This window comes from Azolla caroliniana, unplaced genomic scaffold, assembly GCF_043228905.1.
Source record: "Azolla caroliniana isolate FFs.n. ecotype wild unplaced genomic scaffold, voAzoCaro1.0.p SCAF_1, whole genome shotgun sequence".
In the NCBI taxonomy this organism is placed as follows: Eukaryota; Viridiplantae; Streptophyta; class Polypodiopsida; order Salviniales; family Salviniaceae; genus Azolla; species Azolla caroliniana.
In genome coordinates, this window is record NW_028230436.1 from 34,162,288 (window position 1) to 34,178,879 (window position 16,592).

Genomic DNA, 16,592 nt, shown 5'->3' on the forward strand with positions numbered 1-16,592 from the left:
AAAAATGTATATGCATGACACCGTCGTGCGTATGTAGTGGACTTAGGTTAGAACATACACCATGCTCAAGAGAAAATATAACGTTGATGCTCATTGGGGCTTGCATGGGTGATGATGAATGCATAGGAGCATGTTATATATTAGATGGTTGGGAGGCTAAAACATAACATATATCACCCTCGACTATGTATGAGGTACAAAGGTAGCCACATTGGATCCCATTGTAACCATTTAAGGATTCAAACATTGTACCCAAGTTTATCATAAGTGTACATGAACTCACAAACTCAATAGTACTTAGGTTTGAAATCAAGAAAGATGTTACTCGTGTTGTGCATCTATACAATGGGTTGAATTAGTCACACATTTGATGGATATTTGAATTATGCTTGAGACTTTGATTCAAAACACTAACTTCTAACAATAGTCGGAATTACACAAAATCCAATGTTTCTTTCTCTAAAATTGTCCTTAGAATCCTTCACATATACACAAGTTTGTTTTCTAGTGATGTGTTTGAAGCACAAGTGGTCATGTGCAATATATATTAATGCTATATTCACAATAGGATACTTAAATTCCCACCTCATACATTAGGAAAATCACTTGATATCTTGCGAACGTAGATCATGCATGAGTGGCCCACAATCAGCATCCATTGGATGTGGTTGCCAATGGCCATACCCCATGTATGATATATATAGCTAAGGTTAAGGGCACTAATGTTCTAGGTAGGAATATTTGAAAGGAAAACAACGAGCACAATTGTGGAACTATGTGAACACACAATTGAGATGAAAATCTCCACAAGAATGGAAGAGAGTGTGGTGTAGATAGTTGGACGTTTTTATTCAAGCTATCTGACCCTTTGCTCATAGGTGTATCAATACCCTTCTCAAAGAATTTGTACGTGACACTCCCATGCCAATGTAGTTTCATTGCAAAAATACTGAGTCTCTTTGTCTCTAGCTACTAGAGTGTTTAGGTCTGCAAATTCGAAAATTATCGTTCTCTCTCTCGTGTTTAGGTGGTTGGGTTGGAAGCACATGCATGTATGTTATGGATGCACGAGACCCTCTCAAACTAGATATTGGGGATGAAACACACCGATCCACATATAATCCTATCCGTTTGAGCATTAGGCAACAACCCTATCTACTAAACTTGGCATACAGGGCACAACACCAGGAAAAAGAAAAAAGAAAAAAGGAAAAAGAAAAAAGGAAAAGAAAAAAGAAAAAAGAAAAAAGAAAAAATCAACAAGGACCAAGAGTGACTGCCAGCTGCCGGTCATCATTTTTTTCTAGCATCCCAAGAAATCAGGGCCACTTGTTTTTGTTGTTTTTCCCGCCAAAAACAGGAGGCGACAGATAATGCGGAGCATTATTACCTTTTTACCTTATCCAGCTATTTTTGTTATAAAAAAAAAAACAAAAGAAACCTAAAAACACCTTTCCCGCCAAAACCTAAGCCCACATCAGCGTGGAGGCCACGTCGGCTGCGGTATCCCACGTGGCGTCCACGTCACCCGGCGTCCCTGCCCCATCTTGCCCCATAGAAAGGAACCCTGTCTCCACTCCTTCGCCAGAGCCTCCTCCCCTCTCTTGCCTGACCGACCTTCCGAACCCTAACCCTAAGTTCCGCGAGGGAGATTACCAGAGCCATGACTATTCTTTCCGAGCTTCTTACCCAGATCCTCATCCCTGCCGCTGCAGTCGTGGGCATAGCCTTTGCTCTGTTTCAATGGTTTGTAGTCTCTCGTATCTCCGTCTCTGCATCGTCTTCTAAATCTAGGTCGTCAGACAATGGGCGAGATGATTACCTCCTTGAGGATGCCTCTCATGACGAACGCGAACTGGTCACTAAATGCGCAGAGATTCAAGAAGCCATATCCCTCGGTATGTTATCCCTTACTGCATATAGAGAGGGGGTTAGGGTATTTCGTGGGATTAACTTTGATTCGAGTAACGTTAGGGGATACAAGGCAATGTAGTGGTTTTGAGATGGATTTAGAGTTATCTGGATAGGTTACGGTTTTTTGAACATTGGATAGAGTTATCTGGTGAACATTGGATTTTTTTGAGTAGAACTTTACATGGAAGACTCTCGACATCCTGCATTCCGGGGTTTTGCCACGGTAAAGAGGAAAGGTTTCTTCAGAAAGAATCGGGTTTTGTTAAGGATTTTAGGGTTAGGTTATGTGAAATTAGGGGCTCTTAAGCTTCATATTCTGCATCTGGGAATAATGCAGCTGGAGATAGTAGTTTAAGCTATTAAAGCACAATTATTTCCTTACGACGTGAGTTTGTTCACAATATTTACCACTGAAGAGAGGAGTTTTGGGATTTACTTCATAATGTCGGATATATGTAGTGGATTTGGAGTTTTGTATAGCAATGACGCATATGGGAGTTTTTGTTATGTCAGAGGGATCTAGAGATCTAGTTGATTTAGTTTACAATGTTGATCTCAGAATGGTGGTTTAGATTACAGGGGTTCATATCATTGAGAGATCTATGGTTATCTATGATAATGCTCCGTATCAGAGAGATTTAGGATTTTAGGCTATATTGCTGTGTATGAGAGAGTGGTATTGGGTTTTCGATCGTAATGCACATGTGATTGAAATAGATCATGGCCTCTTTCTTCATAATGCTGAATATATCAGACGGATTTATGGGTTTCTACCTATGATGCTAGATTTGTTTTTGAATTGACTTGTGACATACATAATTACATTGGTCAATTACGTGATTAGAAAACATCCTCTCCTTCTATTGATGCAGGTGCAAACTCCTTCCTCCTCACAGAGTACAAGTACTTGGCGATTTTCCTCAGTGTGTTTGCGGTAATAATCTTTGTATTCTTAGGATCGGTTGAGAATTTCAGCCTTGAACCGCAGGCTTGCATCTATGATACTACAGCGGAGTGTGCCCCTGCCCTCATAACTGCTGCTTTCACAACCCTAGCTTTCATCTTGGGGGTGATCACATCAGTTCTATCGGGATATCTTGGTATGAAGATTGCTACTTATGCTAACGCCAGGACCACTCTTGAGGCACGGAAGAGTGTAGGAAAGGCGTTCATTGCTGCCTTCCGGTCAGGCGCTGTGATGGGTTTCCTCTTGGCTGCCAATGGCCTCCTAGTTCTTTATATTACCATTAATGTCTTTAGACTTTACTATGGCAATGAGTGGGAAGGATTGTTTGAAGCCATCACTGGATATGGGCTTGGTGGCTCGGCAGTGGCTCTTTTTGGAAGAGTTGGGGGTGGGATCTATACCAAGGCAGCTGATGTGGGTGCTGATTTAGTTGGGAAAGTTGAGCGCAACATTCCTGAAGATGACCCCCGGAACCCAGCGGTAAGGATTGAACACCATGACTATTTCCAATCACAGTTAATGCATTGTATAGTGCACATGTCATGTTTGAATTGATGCATCTGTTAGTACTTTCTTCATGCATCAATTTCAGAATTATTAGTGCTTGTTTGTTGCATCAGTTTGCAATTTGTTTAGTTCTTATTCATGCATCAAATTGTTGCTCATCTAAAGCTTATATTTATACGTACTTATATATAAGTCTGTCAATCGATTAGTGCTTCTTTCATTCATTCACGTATTGCTTGCTTCATGCTTAATATCTGTCTTGCGCAATGTCTCATTTAATGCTTTATTTAATTTGTGCTATTTCATTGAATACTTAATGTTTCAACTAATTATTGTGCTAGGCATCCTTAAATGTCTGAAACATGCAGTAATAATGTACGCCTGTGGGCTGTTTGATTAAATTTGAATGCCTTGTTTTGTTCTTTCAATTTCAGGTCATTGCTGATAATGTGGGTGATAATGTTGGTGACATTGCGGGCATGGGCTCAGATTTATTTGGTTCCTTTGCCGAGTCATCATGTGCAGCGTTGGTTGTTGCCTCCATTTCTTCCTTCGGCACTAACCATGATTTCACTGCGATGTGTTTTCCTCTTCTTGTCAGCTCTATGGGAATCATTATTTGTTTGATCACAACCTTGTTTGCCACTGAATTCAAAGAGATTGAAGATGTGAAGCAAATTGAGCCCACTCTGAAGAAACAACTGATCATATCTACAATTTTGATGACAATTGGTATCCTCATTGTCTCATATGTTGCTGTCCCAACATCCTTTGAGATCTACAATCTTGGCAATACAGCTAGAGTGGTTCAGTGGTGGTATGTACATAGTAACTCTCTGGCAATAGTTGGGTTATTTTCTTCTTCTGGAAAATCGTTTTGAAGCTGCTTTGTATTTCTTGGTTTGTCAGGGAGCTCTTCTTTTGTGTTGCTGTTGGCCTATGGGCTGGTCTAATCATTGGATATACAACTGAATACTTCACAAGCAATGCATATAGGTTTGCAATTCAAATCATTTCATGCTTACAACTTTTCTTGTGATCTATTGCTGTTGTTCAGGTCATTGTTTGCCTTGCTTGAACCCAAATAAGATTGTGCAGCTTAGCAAAGCTTTTAATTTAGGGTTTTGATTCATGCCTTTCATTGTCTTGCAGTCCTGTTCAAGATGTGGCTGATTCATGCCGAACGGGGGCTGCTACCAATGTTATTTTTGGCCTGGCCTTGGGCTACAAATCGGTTATTATCCCCATTTTTGCCATTGCTATTGCTATTTACGTTAGCTTTGCGTTGGCAGTGTTTTATGGTATTGCTGTTGCTGCACTTGGTATGCTAAGCACTATAGCCACTGGGCTTGCTATTGATGCGTATGGACCCATTAGTGATAATGCTGGTGGTATTGCTGAGATGGCTGGTATGCCTCATCATGTTCGTGAGAGGACTGATGCGTTAGATGCAGCAGGCAACACGACAGCAGCCATAGGAAAGGTATTAACTAATGCTTCTTATGTTCACTTTTTAGTTTTTTGTGATTGCATATTGCTATTCCATCATTTTCAACTCTTGATATTTGAAACAAATGGTCAATATCAATGTTGCTGTTGAATTCCATCTTGTGTTTTGCTTACATGAGACTGCTTATTATATGATGTTGTCCATGTATGTAGGGATTTGCTATTGGGTCTGCGGCACTAGTATCTTTGGCCTTGTTTGGTGCCTATGTGAGTCGTGCTTCCCTCACGTCGGTTGATATTTTATCTGCAAGAGTCTTCATTGGGCTGCTAGTTGGTGCCATGTTGCCCTATTGGTTTTCGGCTATGACGATGAAGAGCGTGGGAAAAGCAGCCTTGAGCATGGTGGAGGAGGTTCGAAGACAGTTCAACACTATTCCAGGCCTTATGGAAGGTATCACTAAGCCAGATTACGCAACATGTGTGAAGATTTCTACCGATGCATCTATCAGGGAAATGATCCCTCCGGGTGCTCTTGTCATGTTGACTCCCCTCATTGTTGGAATCTTGTTTGGAGTGGAGACTTTGGCTGGTGTATTGGCTGGTGCTTTGGTCTCCGGTGTGCAGGTCAGATATTCATTGTTGTGTGTGTTTAGAGCTTTGTTTTTCTTCCTTTATTTTGTTTTGTTTTGCTGATGGAGTATGGCTTGATTTATGTTTTTTTATGGAAGATTGCTATTTCTGCCTCAAACACTGGAGGTGCATGGGACAATGCCAAGAAATATATTGAGGTTTGCATTTACTCTTTCTTGTATGATGGATTTCAGCATTTATCAGGGTTTTTTCGTTGAAGTTTAGTAGGGGCTCTGTTTCTCATTATGTGTAGGGGGTTAGACTTATAAATCTACAGCCATGCTTGAAAACAAGTTCTTCTCAGTTTTGCATTCATTCATCCGTTCATAACTATGAGTTGAAAACCTAGACACTCAACATGGGTTACTCAGTTCCATATATCATTCTTTTGACTTGAAAATCCAGAACTCCATCAAGACTTAAACATGGCTATTCTGTTTCTTATAAACTAGGACACTGAGGGTTACTCTATTCCATATCATTCTGATGACTTCAAAATCCAGAAGTCCATCAAGTCTTAAACAAGGCTATTCTATTTCTTAAAAACTAGGACACTGAGGGTTACTTTATTCCATATCATTCTTATGTATTAATAATCAAGAACTCTGACGGTTTGAAAAAGAGCCACTGTGTCTATTAGTCTGTTAATCCATATCATTCTTATGTGTTAATAATCCAGAACTCTGGCTGTTTGAAAAAGAGCTACTGTGTCTATTAGTCTGTTAATCAATTATCTTATTATTTGTTTAAATAATAATCTTTGGTATTTTGGTAGGCTGGAGCTTCAGAGCATGCAAGATCTCTTGGTCCCAAAGGCTCGGATGCGCACAAGGCAGCAGTTATTGGTGATACAGTTGGCGACCCTCTCAAGGATACTTCCGGCCCATCACTTAACATCCTCATCAAACTCATGGCTGTGGAGTCTCTTGTCTTTGCTCCTTTCTTTGCTGCCCATGGTGGATTGCTCTTTAAGATATGATATATTTTTGAGCATTTTTTTCCATCAATTTTTTGATCTTTTCTTTTCGTCATCTGCTCAACAACTCAGATAGTAGTACTCTGTCGTGAAGGACTGATTAATGATGTAGTCTTACTCCCTCTTCTTTGCTGTTTGTTTGGGAGTTGGGGCTGCTTTTTGATTGGTTGTTTGTGTTTTCAATTCATTTTCTTTGCAAGGATCTGAAACATGGAGAGAAAAGACATTCTAAATTTTCTATTTCGACATCATTTATGAGTTGAGAATGTATGAAGGCTTACTTACATGCAGGAATAGAATCAATGGACAATAATAAATGCAGCACTTCTCTAGTTGTGCATGTGAGTTTTGATCATGAAAAATGTGAATTGTGATAATGAAAACGTTTACTCCCTCCAGGCCTTGATTCAATCCAGGATCAAGCTGGGTGAAAGATATTGTATATTAAGCTAGAAATACGGCAGCACATTGCTAATGTGGCATATGTGAGTTTTGAGACGTGAAATGTATATTAAGCTAGAATTATGGCAGCAGATTGCTAATGTGACATATGTGAGTGTTTGAGACGTGAAATGTGGTGATTCAAAAGTCTTCTGCCTTCTGTTTGGATCAATCCATGATGAAGGTGGATAATAAATATTGTGTTTTATTTAAGAATTAGAACGTCTGTATATGTGCATTGATGGAAATAAATGTATGACATTATTAAGTGTGGCATATGTGAATTGTGATCATAAGGTCACTTCCTCACTTTAGATCAAACTGGTATCACGATTATTAATTAACACTCTATGCTATGTTGAAATTGAGTTTGTTTATATCATGTATTGATTACTATTATTGAATGATAGTGACTTCTAGGGTATGTTGAAGTTTTTATACAGATGAAATGCAATATTATTAACCCTGTAGTTAATAATGTTGAATATCTCTTGCTACCAATGACCATGCGTTTGTTTTTGTGATGTGCATTGGTCTTATTCATTAACACATTGATTTATGGCTAGCATTAGAGTCAATGCCATATATGTGTTGAAACTGAATTGATTACTACTAATGATCTCATGTAAGTATCAGACTATTAAATGAATTCTTTGAATTCTATAAATTTTAATTTTCTCAAACTAATGGTCGGTTGGACTTCTGATTGAGTTGTTATGTATTCGAATAAACTATCTTATGCACCAATCTGCATAAGAAAACTCATCAGTAATTCACATTCAAGGAAAGTTGAAGATTAGATGAAAACATTCCAAGGCTAAGTTTTTATAATACAAATAGTTTTCTACTCCATGTACATGGTTCCATCATACCCATGGATTTAGATTATGTTTGTGCTAAGAGAGAACCACTTGTGGATTTTAAATACACCATTACATGACATTTTTAGGACAGATTTTCCTACATTCATATGACCTATTTGACTTGTTTGAGGATTACAAGTTACAACGAATCTCTTTAATAATCCTCTCCAACATGCCCACAATTTCAATGGGAAGTGAACTGCTAGGTTGGAGGTTCGAGTCTCCTTGCACCAACATACATGTGGTACCTAAAAAATGGCGGTTTGTGCTCGTAAGTGACGACGACGAAGATAGTGGTGACGCCGCAGATGGTGACAGTGAAGGGCGGTTTGTGCCCGTAAGTGACGGCGACGAAGATAGTGGCGACGACATAGATGGTGACGGTGAAGGGCGGTTTGTGCTCGTAAGTGATGACAACGAAGATAGTGGCAACGACACAGATGGTGATGGTGAAGGGCGGTTTGAGCCCGTAAGTGACGACGACGAAGATGGTGACGGTGACAACAATGACGGTTTCGACGATGAAGAAGGTAAAATGTAGCCTGTCTACAAGTTGCATGATGGAACGTGGTGCGAGTCTCATCATATCTCCTAGAGGTCATCCTGTGCATGTATCTCACTTGTACCATTCGGTACACCCCCTGATGGACTATGTACTGCTAATAAAACATGACTTCGTGTGAGTTGTAGCCTTCGGGCGAGCCAAAGATAAAAAATATATACTAAAGTAGTATCTCTAAATGGAAAAAAAATTTCAATGGGAAGTGATTCACTCTCAAGAATTGGCTTGAAAGAAGGAAATGCTATATTGATGTCCCTATATATTTAATTAACATATTGTGATATGCCATCTATGTTGAGGAAAAGCTCATTGGTTTTACATAGTTAAAAATGCAGTTTGGTATTGAAAGAGACTATCAAATAGTCACCACAAAATAAGAAGCAACATGATCCTAGTGCATCTCAAACTAATGTCTAAATAGGGAGAGAGTGCAATGTTGCACATCCCCTTCATTCTAGTGGAGGATCAACAAGACTTTGCAATCATGTATAGCTAAGGCAACCCAGACTAGCTATCGAGCTGTTTGGTCAAGTACTAAGAATGTGCGGGGGTTAGTGAGCAAGGCTCAATGCGGACACTATGCACCTCAACCTAATCAATGCGGGGTGGGGTGTAGAGGGAAATGTCCATTATGTATGTTCACGTGGGCCCGGTGTTACGGACTCCTGAATGTGTGCGTGTCTTGTCTTGTGTCGTGGGTTGATCGTGGGTCCACGTCCATCCCAAATGTGTTAGATTACTAATCCTAGGTCTTGGGTTCTCTATTACTCAGATACATAATCTATTACTAGATGCCATCTGTGGGGTTTGAACCCATGACCTACTTTCTGGTCTCAAAGTTTTCCTGTCCTATGCAAATCCAATCTCCTCATTGGAGGAGCAGAGACACACATTCACACGTTTCTCACCACCACATACACAAAACACATACACACATGCATATGATGGCGATGGCGATGGCGATTGTCTGTCATTCTGCTGCTGCTATGGATAGGACCAGCACCACATTTTCACCTCAGTGATGGCGGCTTCCATGCTTTCTCCATGGCCACTTCCGGCTGCTGGCGCTGCTGCTGCTGCCAGAGGTGGCTGTTTCTTCACCGCACTCGATTCTGCCGGCATAGCCTCGGCGCCCACTGTTAAGGCTTCCAAGCTAGAGAGGCGAAGATTCGTTTGCGCCATCTGCCCCGACCCCGATCCTGAGCAGAACATATATCTTCATGTGGCATCTGACCCCTCTGGTTTGGTCTCAGAGCGCGGGGTCTCTTTTTCGGTCGGCCCTTCATTTTACCGGCCGCAAAGCTCTCTAGGGCGGGACCTCGTTGTGCTGGCGGCAGCCCTTTACAAACGAAGGAACGGGCAACTCCGTGTTATGGATGCCATGTCCGGATGTGGTGTCCGGGCCCTTCGCTATTTGTCACAGTCACAGGCCGATTTCGTCCTTGCCAACGACTGTAACCCTAACCTCAATGCTACCATTGTGCACAACTTGGGTCGCTATTCACCACATTTATTGAGCGTAGAAGAAGGAAACCCTAATTTTAGCGTAATAAGAGACAGCATAGGAGGAAAACTTAACTTGTGCACAGGAGGAAACCCAAACTTAAGCAAACAAGGAAGCCCTAGTCTGGGTATAGAAACAAATCCTAATTTGAGCTTCATCATACAAAGTAGGCAGATAGATGGCAGCTCTAGTTTGAGTGTAGATGGAAACCTTAGATTAAGCGGAGATGGAAATCCTCGTTTGGTTATAGATGAAAAACCTATTCATGAGGTAGTTGGGGGTCCTGAAACAGGTGTGAAATGGCAAGTATGCAATAGTGAAGCGACAAGATTGCTTCTTAAATGCCAGTTGGAAAGGAATTTCTTTGACCTTATTGACATAGATTCATTTGGGAGTGATTCTTTGTTCATAGGGCCAGCACTCTCAGCCCTCCGATATGGCGGACTTCTCTACTTAACTTGCACTGACGGGTTTTCCTCAGGAGGGCATCGGCCTCAAAAGTAAGCAAAAAAAGCCTATAATTTCATTTCTTTTTCTTGTTTTGGCTAGTTTCTATCATTTTGTGGAGCTTCACATGAACGTTCTTGTAGTTCTTTGGCATCGTATGGCGCTTTTGTAAAGCCTATGCCGTATTCAAATGAACTTGGATTGCGTATGCTTATTGGAGCTGTTGTTAAGGAGGCAGCTCTTCGTAAAATGGTAGTTTCACCGGTGTTTTCTGTGTATGCACCACATGGACCTGTATTCCGAGTTTTACTTCGTGTCAATAGGGGAAAACCCAGCAAAATGAAGTATGTATCCAGTCTATGCTATATTTGGTTATGAACTCGATGGTGTATGTATATGTTTTTCTATATTTATGCTGTATTGGCTCTGAACTAGATGATTTATATGTTCTTTTATTTGATCTTTACTATACTACATTTGGTTAGGAACTTGATGGCATACATGTTCTAGTATTTGATCTTTATTATACTCTGTTTGGTTATGATTTTGATGGCTGTACATCCTATGCACAAATCTTATCTGATATAACATGTACTGCTCATAGGAACTATAAATTTGTATATTATTGTGGTAAATGCGGGGATTCGGGTACCATTGACTGGGAGAGGCTCGGAATGGTCTCTTGTCCATGTTCAGAGAAGGTGCACCTGTGAGTAATGCAATATGATAATTGTGCTTCCTAATATAAATTGCTTGTGATTGACATTATCTCTTCATTTGTAGGTGTCAGATTCGATAAAGATGTCTGGTCCCCTTTGGACAGGTCCCCTCCACAATGCTAAAGATATTCATGAGATGATCGTGTTAATGAAACAGTGGGGATGGGTGTCAGATAAACCTGAAAAACCTCCAGATGAGAAGAGACCGAAAATAAAGGCTGATAAATTAGAGACACTGCTGGATTTGATGTTAGAAGAGAGCCACCCAGAACTTCCATTTGGATACATTCACCTTGATGAGGTCCCCTTTGATATATGATGTTCCGGTTCAGGTTATTATTCTTTAATCTTGCAATGCAATGCAATTGATACTTAAAATGAGTGAATCCTTTTTTGTTTTTCAGATTGCCAAGCGTGGGAAGATTGAAACTCCTCCTCGAGATCAACTTATTCAGGCATTGCGAACTGTAAGCTATTTTTGACTTTGGAGCTTCTCAATTAATGTTTTTTTTTGTTGAAGTGCTTTGCAATTATGTGTATGATATGATTCTGATCTTAATCTTTCGGAGTAATATGACAGCTAGATAAGGATGATTAACGAATTCTAATTTTAATTCTTCTAAGAAACATGACTTCTAAATAAAGATGATTAAAAAGGGTAGAAGGCATCGATAAGCATCATGAACTATATCTATATCCTTATATCTTTTTAAGGCCAATTGCAACAGAGGACTGAAACCAAGACCAAAAACGTCTCAAAACTCTTGACTTCAAGAAACTTGTATTGTGTGCAAAATGTTTTAAAAAAAAATTCTATGGCTTTTGTTTGTTCTCATATATCCATTGTGTTTTTGTCAGGAGGGTTACATTGTGAGTAGATCTCAAATTGATCCAAAGGCAGTAAAAACCAATTGCTCGATGACATGTTGCATAACGTTGGCTCAGAGACTTGCTCGAGGGGAGATTAACATGTCACCATGAAGAAACCTATAAGAATCACCATATCTTTTCATCAAGATGTGTTTATGGTTTTGATTATCAGGTAAGTCCACACATTTAGGCCGTGTGGTATATATAAGATGTTATTGTTTTATGAGACTGATATTTAATGTTATTTTCACTGAAGAAGAAATTTGAATGAAGACTGAAACCTGGAAGAAATGCAATGAGTAATTTCAACGAACTCTGAAACGTGGACATATGCTATGTTTAATTTCAATGGAAGCTGAATTATGGAAGAGATGCACTACACATTTCAATGGATGCTGAAACGTGGTGAAAATGGACTACATCTGGCCAAGAGTTTCGTGTGGCTAAGAGCAGCGATTTGCCATCATATATTGTACATGTTGATTTGATGGAAAGGAAAACATGAGGGTTAATAAAGAAGCAAGAATCCGGCATTCCTCCAAGTTGATTAAGAGCAGTTTTTGAATATCAAAATAAGAAGTCTTGACTTTATCAGAACACTATTTGATACCAAAAGCACTGAAGTCACAGTAAACAATGAACATTTGTTGAGTGAAACACATGGGTAAGATGTGTTGTAATTGGTCACATAATAATGAGACAGGGATTGGTCATGAATGCAATCGTTTTTAGAATTCAATGCAAGCTTATGAAAATATGGTATCTCCTATTACATTTTGACGTAATGGTTGTTGATTACGAGAAACAGTGATGTAATTGATGGTTTTGTAAATATATATCCTTAAAAGTTTTGGCAGGCCAAGATTGGAAGTTCAACTCTTGGACCCATGAAACAAAGGGCTTTATCTAGTATATGCATACACTCACGAATGCATCCATGCTGTCCTCTGCATCGCCACTGCTACATAATTCGAATAGATATATCGTAAGGATCAATGCATCTAAGTCATTAGTTGCAACTATGAAATTGTTAAGAAGTTTTAAATTGTGCACTTAGTAAAGTAAAAATATAAGGTCGGGGTTGAGATGGTGGTGAGAGTAAAGAGAAAAACTTTGAATTTTCCATTCTCTAGATCTAGTGACTCTCAAATGTTTTGAGTGTTGGAACCGATTAGGCTTTAGCCTTTTATGGTTTAATCGTCATGAAGATTATATCGTGGATTAAGCCCAACAATGCAAGTTGCTAACAGTACCAACAATAATGAAATGTGAATAACACCTTACTCTTGCCTATTGTGCAAGCAATTCTATACATGGCTTGAACACATGTTATTACGTCAGGAATTCACAAGGTTACCATCAACAATCCAATGATTTAAAGTTTTAGGAAGCCACGAGTAGGAAGAAGATACTATTATAATGGAGAAGGTTGGAGCTTTATAGTAATACTAGAACAAGGAATAATCATGTTCATACCTTGGTAATTTGTCATTCATGAACCCATAACACTTGTTACAAGTTATAACTCATATGGTATAGAACAAGGAATAATCATGTTCATACCTTGGTAATTTGTCATACATGAACCCATACACTTGCTACAAGTTATAAACACTCATATGCAATCGGTATCCTTTTATTATTATTGTTCTATTTTAAGTCGAGATTCATAGTGGTATTAATGAAAAGGTGCCCAAAGGCTACAAAGAATCCATACAATAATTTACAACCCTCCTACCCACATGAATTAACATGTCTAGTAGTGGAATCGGTATCCTTGCCAATGCAATGTAGATGAAAATGTCAATATCATATTACAAAAACAGAAACAAGTTTGTTTCAAGGCCATAACCGCCCGTACTTTCGCCCCATGAAGCACACTTAACACTTAAGTGTGATTCTCAAATCAATTATTCGGAAAGTTCCTATTACTTCTACAAAATGCTCCTTTCTAGTCAACGCCTTGTACGAAATAGAGGCATGGATGAATAGATAATATAATTGCTCAAATAATACAGTTGACCAAGGCAGTTGACGAACTTGTATGAAAGGTCAACCGACTTAATGGCACGTTTACTTGGTCTAATGTCTTTTAAGAGACCATGATGGCCTATAAGAGAGACACAGAGACGGACTCTGTTCTGCATCGGATCACATATTTGTAGTCTGTAGATATAGCAGAGCTGCCCAAATCTAGCCATGCCCAAGAAAGCTGTTCTGGTGGGATGCAACTATCCGAACACCAGCTATGAGCTCTGGGGCTGCATCAATGATGTGATGAGCATTCGCAAGTCTCTCGTGGATCGGTTTGGCTTCGCCGAAAGGGACATCACCATCCTCATTGACACTGATGTCACATTCACACAGCCCACTGGTGCCCACATCAAGCATGCCCTCCACAACCTTGTCACCAATGCCCGGCCAGGCGATGTCCTCTTCTTCCATTATAGCGGCCATGGAGTAAGATTGCCAATCCCAAAAGGAGCCAATGACACCACGGGCTACGATGAATGCATAGTACCAATTGATATGAACCTTATCACAGGTAAATTCTTTCATATTTTTGTCCTCACAAAGACACTTGGAAGACACAAAAACGATGCTTATTGCATCCAATTGACAAGATTTTTAACACTTTAAACCATCTGGGTTTGCTATTTCATGGTTTTTGTTTTACCAGATATTGAGGTTTCCAACCAGTAATTTAAAAATTACTAAAAAACAGCATGTACATGGAGTCAGTAGAGTGATTCATATATGAATGTGAGAATGGGATTTACATGAATATAGATAGTGTTTGAACATATGGATGCTCACAAAAAAAAACGCATATGAATATATATATCTATGCACACATATATGTATGTATTAACTTATGGATGTTTGAATGCATGAATGTACATGGATTCATGAATATATATCATTCAGATGTACATACACAGATTTGCGAATATATGTATATCTGTCGTTGATGGATCCATAGAGGTAATCTTTTGGCTGGTTTGGGATTTGACAATGTAGATGATGACTTTAGAGAAATAGTGGATAAGGTTCCACAAGGTGTGACATTTACATTGGTATCCGATTCATGCCATAGTGGGGGTCTCATAAACAATGCCAAAGAACAGATCGGTGACAGCACTACTCCGCAACGGGTCACAGGGATTCGTCATGAACTAAAACTTAAATTTTGCAGTTACATGCATCACGGTCATCGGAATTATAAGGATTCTAATGAAGATCATCTAAATGCGAACAACTATGAGAGTCTGCAAGGCTATAGGAAAAGCCGTTCCCTACCACTTCCAATGCTCATTGAGATTTTGAAGCAAAAGACAGGGAATGATGACCTTGATGATGACTCAGTCCGGCCAACGCTTTTCGACATGTTTGGGAAAGACTCGAGCTTGAATGTGAAGAAATTCGTCAAGTATTGGGTCCAGGGTATTTTGCAGAAAAGTGATGGGGCTAGTTTGCATGGTTCAGGGACAGGAACCATAAGTAACTCGGCTTTGAAACTTTTGAAACACAAGCTGAATCGGCTTCGAAATCCGGATGACTACTTCAAGCCCGCTTACGATACACCAAATCTGATGGAAATGACACATAGGGACATGGGGATACTTGTTAGTGGGTGCCAATCCAATGAGATCTCGGCCGATACCACTCCAACTGGGCAGCAATGCGATGCACATGGTGCCATGAGCAATGCACTTCAAACTTTTCTTTCTCAGCATGAACAACCGGTAAATAACTATCAACTTGTGAAAGGCATAAGAGACATTCTCAAGAGCCAAGGCTTCAAGCAGCAGCCCGGCCTTTATTGTAGCGATGAAAATGTGTATGCTCCCTTTATTTGTTGAAGGTCTTTATTTTGGCTTGTTGTACTAAAATGTGAGATAACATTTTAAGATGTAAATATCTTGTTTGGTCGTCTTACAGGCCATCAAGGCCTCTTAAAAGACGTTAATATTTCTTTCTTTCTCTCCTTCGGTCACGACCCATACTTGTATCTCCATGTCATGGTCTTATCTTGTATGGTATACATATAGATTATCATTCTTACAATTTTTCTCGGGCAAAGTTGACAAAATGTTTATATACTGTAAGGTTTTGGTCTTGGAGATATATATTATATGTCATGTAACCTTTGGTACAAGTGCTTGGGGTTCTACTATAATTGTGAATGACAAGTGGCACATGGGGATCTGGTCCATGCCATCGTGTTTCAGGTTATCACTGGCTCGATGGCTTGTAAACCCAACACTTCTTGTATAATTGATTTTATTAATTAATTTTATGGTACATGGAAATAGGAGGATGAGGCATGATAGGTCAGGTAGGGAATAGCAACATTAAGCATCTTTTTCGTCCAGATGGTCCCTCTATTCCTTGACTTGCTTACCTACACAACTGCAAGCCTCAAACATAATTGCACTATGAGTGGGTATTGTTTTACAACGTTAGTTGGGTACTAAGAGGGGTGCATTTGAATCATGATCCCCAACAAATGTTGGGTTGAGTTAGATTCATTGCAACCTTTTTAATAGGTACAAAATTAGTGTGGTTCGCACCATTGGTAGAAGATTTAAATGGTTTATTGAGGAATTTCAAGCTTTCTTTGGAGCTATAGGAAATACAAGGACAATGATCAATATGATCTAAAAATTGCAACAAGGAGATTGTCCTTTCTTTGCCTATTCAACTATTTTCTTTCTGTCTATGCTTGTTGCAAATATAGAA

The 16,592-nt window shown here is 39.5% G+C and overlaps 3 protein-coding genes across 5 annotated transcripts; all 3 read left to right on the forward strand.

The window, feature by feature from the left end:
* The first annotated feature begins 1,570 nt into the window (after nt 1–1,570).
* On the forward strand, nt 1,571–6,775 carry LOC147870014 (pyrophosphate-energized vacuolar membrane proton pump-like). The gene is made up of 8 exons (XM_087335922.1): nt 1,571–1,898; nt 2,787–3,361; nt 3,823–4,205; nt 4,298–4,384; nt 4,541–4,871; nt 5,051–5,461; nt 5,566–5,625; nt 6,243–6,775. The coding sequence occupies exons 1-8, from the start codon at nt 1,664–1,666 to the stop codon at nt 6,444–6,446; spliced, it is 2,286 nt and encodes a 761-aa protein (XP_087192048.1). The 5' UTR covers nt 1,571–1,663; the 3' UTR covers nt 6,447–6,775.
* A 2,493-nt stretch (nt 6,776–9,268) lies between these two features.
* On the forward strand, nt 9,269–12,566 carry LOC147870015 (N2,N2-dimethylguanosine tRNA methyltransferase). Of its 3 annotated transcripts, none has more exons than XR_015531628.1 (7): nt 9,270–10,313; nt 10,404–10,604; nt 10,865–10,961; nt 11,044–11,280; nt 11,384–11,446; nt 11,838–12,021; nt 12,106–12,566. XR_015531628.1 is itself a non-coding variant. In XM_087335939.1 (6 exons), exons 1-6 carry the CDS (start codon nt 9,331–9,333, stop codon nt 11,958–11,960), a joined length of 1,704 nt encoding a protein of 567 aa, XP_087192065.1. In that variant the 5' UTR covers nt 9,269–9,330; the 3' UTR covers nt 11,961–12,026. The 3 variants fall into 3 exon arrangements, 1 of the variants encoding a protein (XP_087192065.1); XR_015531631.1 differs by having other exon boundaries at nt 12,109–12,566; XM_087335939.1 differs by lacking the exon at nt 12,106–12,566 and having other exon boundaries at nt 9,269–10,313; nt 11,838–12,026.
* Nucleotides 12,567–13,932: 1,366 nt separating this feature from the next.
* On the forward strand, nt 13,933–15,925 carry LOC147870016 (metacaspase-6-like). The gene is made up of 2 exons (XM_087335949.1): nt 13,933–14,394; nt 14,871–15,925. The coding sequence occupies exons 1-2, from the start codon at nt 14,049–14,051 to the stop codon at nt 15,710–15,712; spliced, it is 1,188 nt and encodes a 395-aa protein (XP_087192075.1). The 5' UTR covers nt 13,933–14,048; the 3' UTR covers nt 15,713–15,925.
* The last annotated feature ends 667 nt before the right edge of the window (nt 15,926–16,592 follow it).

Bases quoted from the DNA above. Each gene is read 5' to 3' on its own strand.
- LOC147870015 (XM_087335939.1), top strand. From the start codon at position 9,331: ATGGCGGCTTCCATGCTTTCTCCATGGCCACTTCCGGCTGCTGGCGCT. The intron at 10,314-10,403 runs GTAAGCAAAAAA...ACGTTCTTGTAG, and splicing joins GGAGGGCATCGGCCTCAAAA to TTCTTTGGCATCGTATGGCG. The intron at 10,605-10,864 runs GTATGTATCCAG...TACTGCTCATAG, and splicing joins GGAAAACCCAGCAAAATGAA to GAACTATAAATTTGTATATT.
- LOC147870014 (XM_087335922.1), top strand. From the start codon at position 1,664: ATGACTATTCTTTCCGAGCTTCTTACCCAGATCCTCATCCCTGCCGCT. The intron at 1,899-2,786 runs GTATGTTATCCC...CTATTGATGCAG, and splicing joins TCAAGAAGCCATATCCCTCG to GTGCAAACTCCTTCCTCCTC. The intron at 4,206-4,297 runs GTATGTACATAG...TTGGTTTGTCAG, and splicing joins GCTAGAGTGGTTCAGTGGTG to GGAGCTCTTCTTTTGTGTTG.
- LOC147870016 (XM_087335949.1), top strand. From the start codon at position 14,049: ATGCCCAAGAAAGCTGTTCTGGTGGGATGCAACTATCCGAACACCAGC. The intron at 14,395-14,870 runs GTAAATTCTTTC...TTGACAATGTAG, and splicing joins TGATATGAACCTTATCACAG to ATGATGACTTTAGAGAAATA.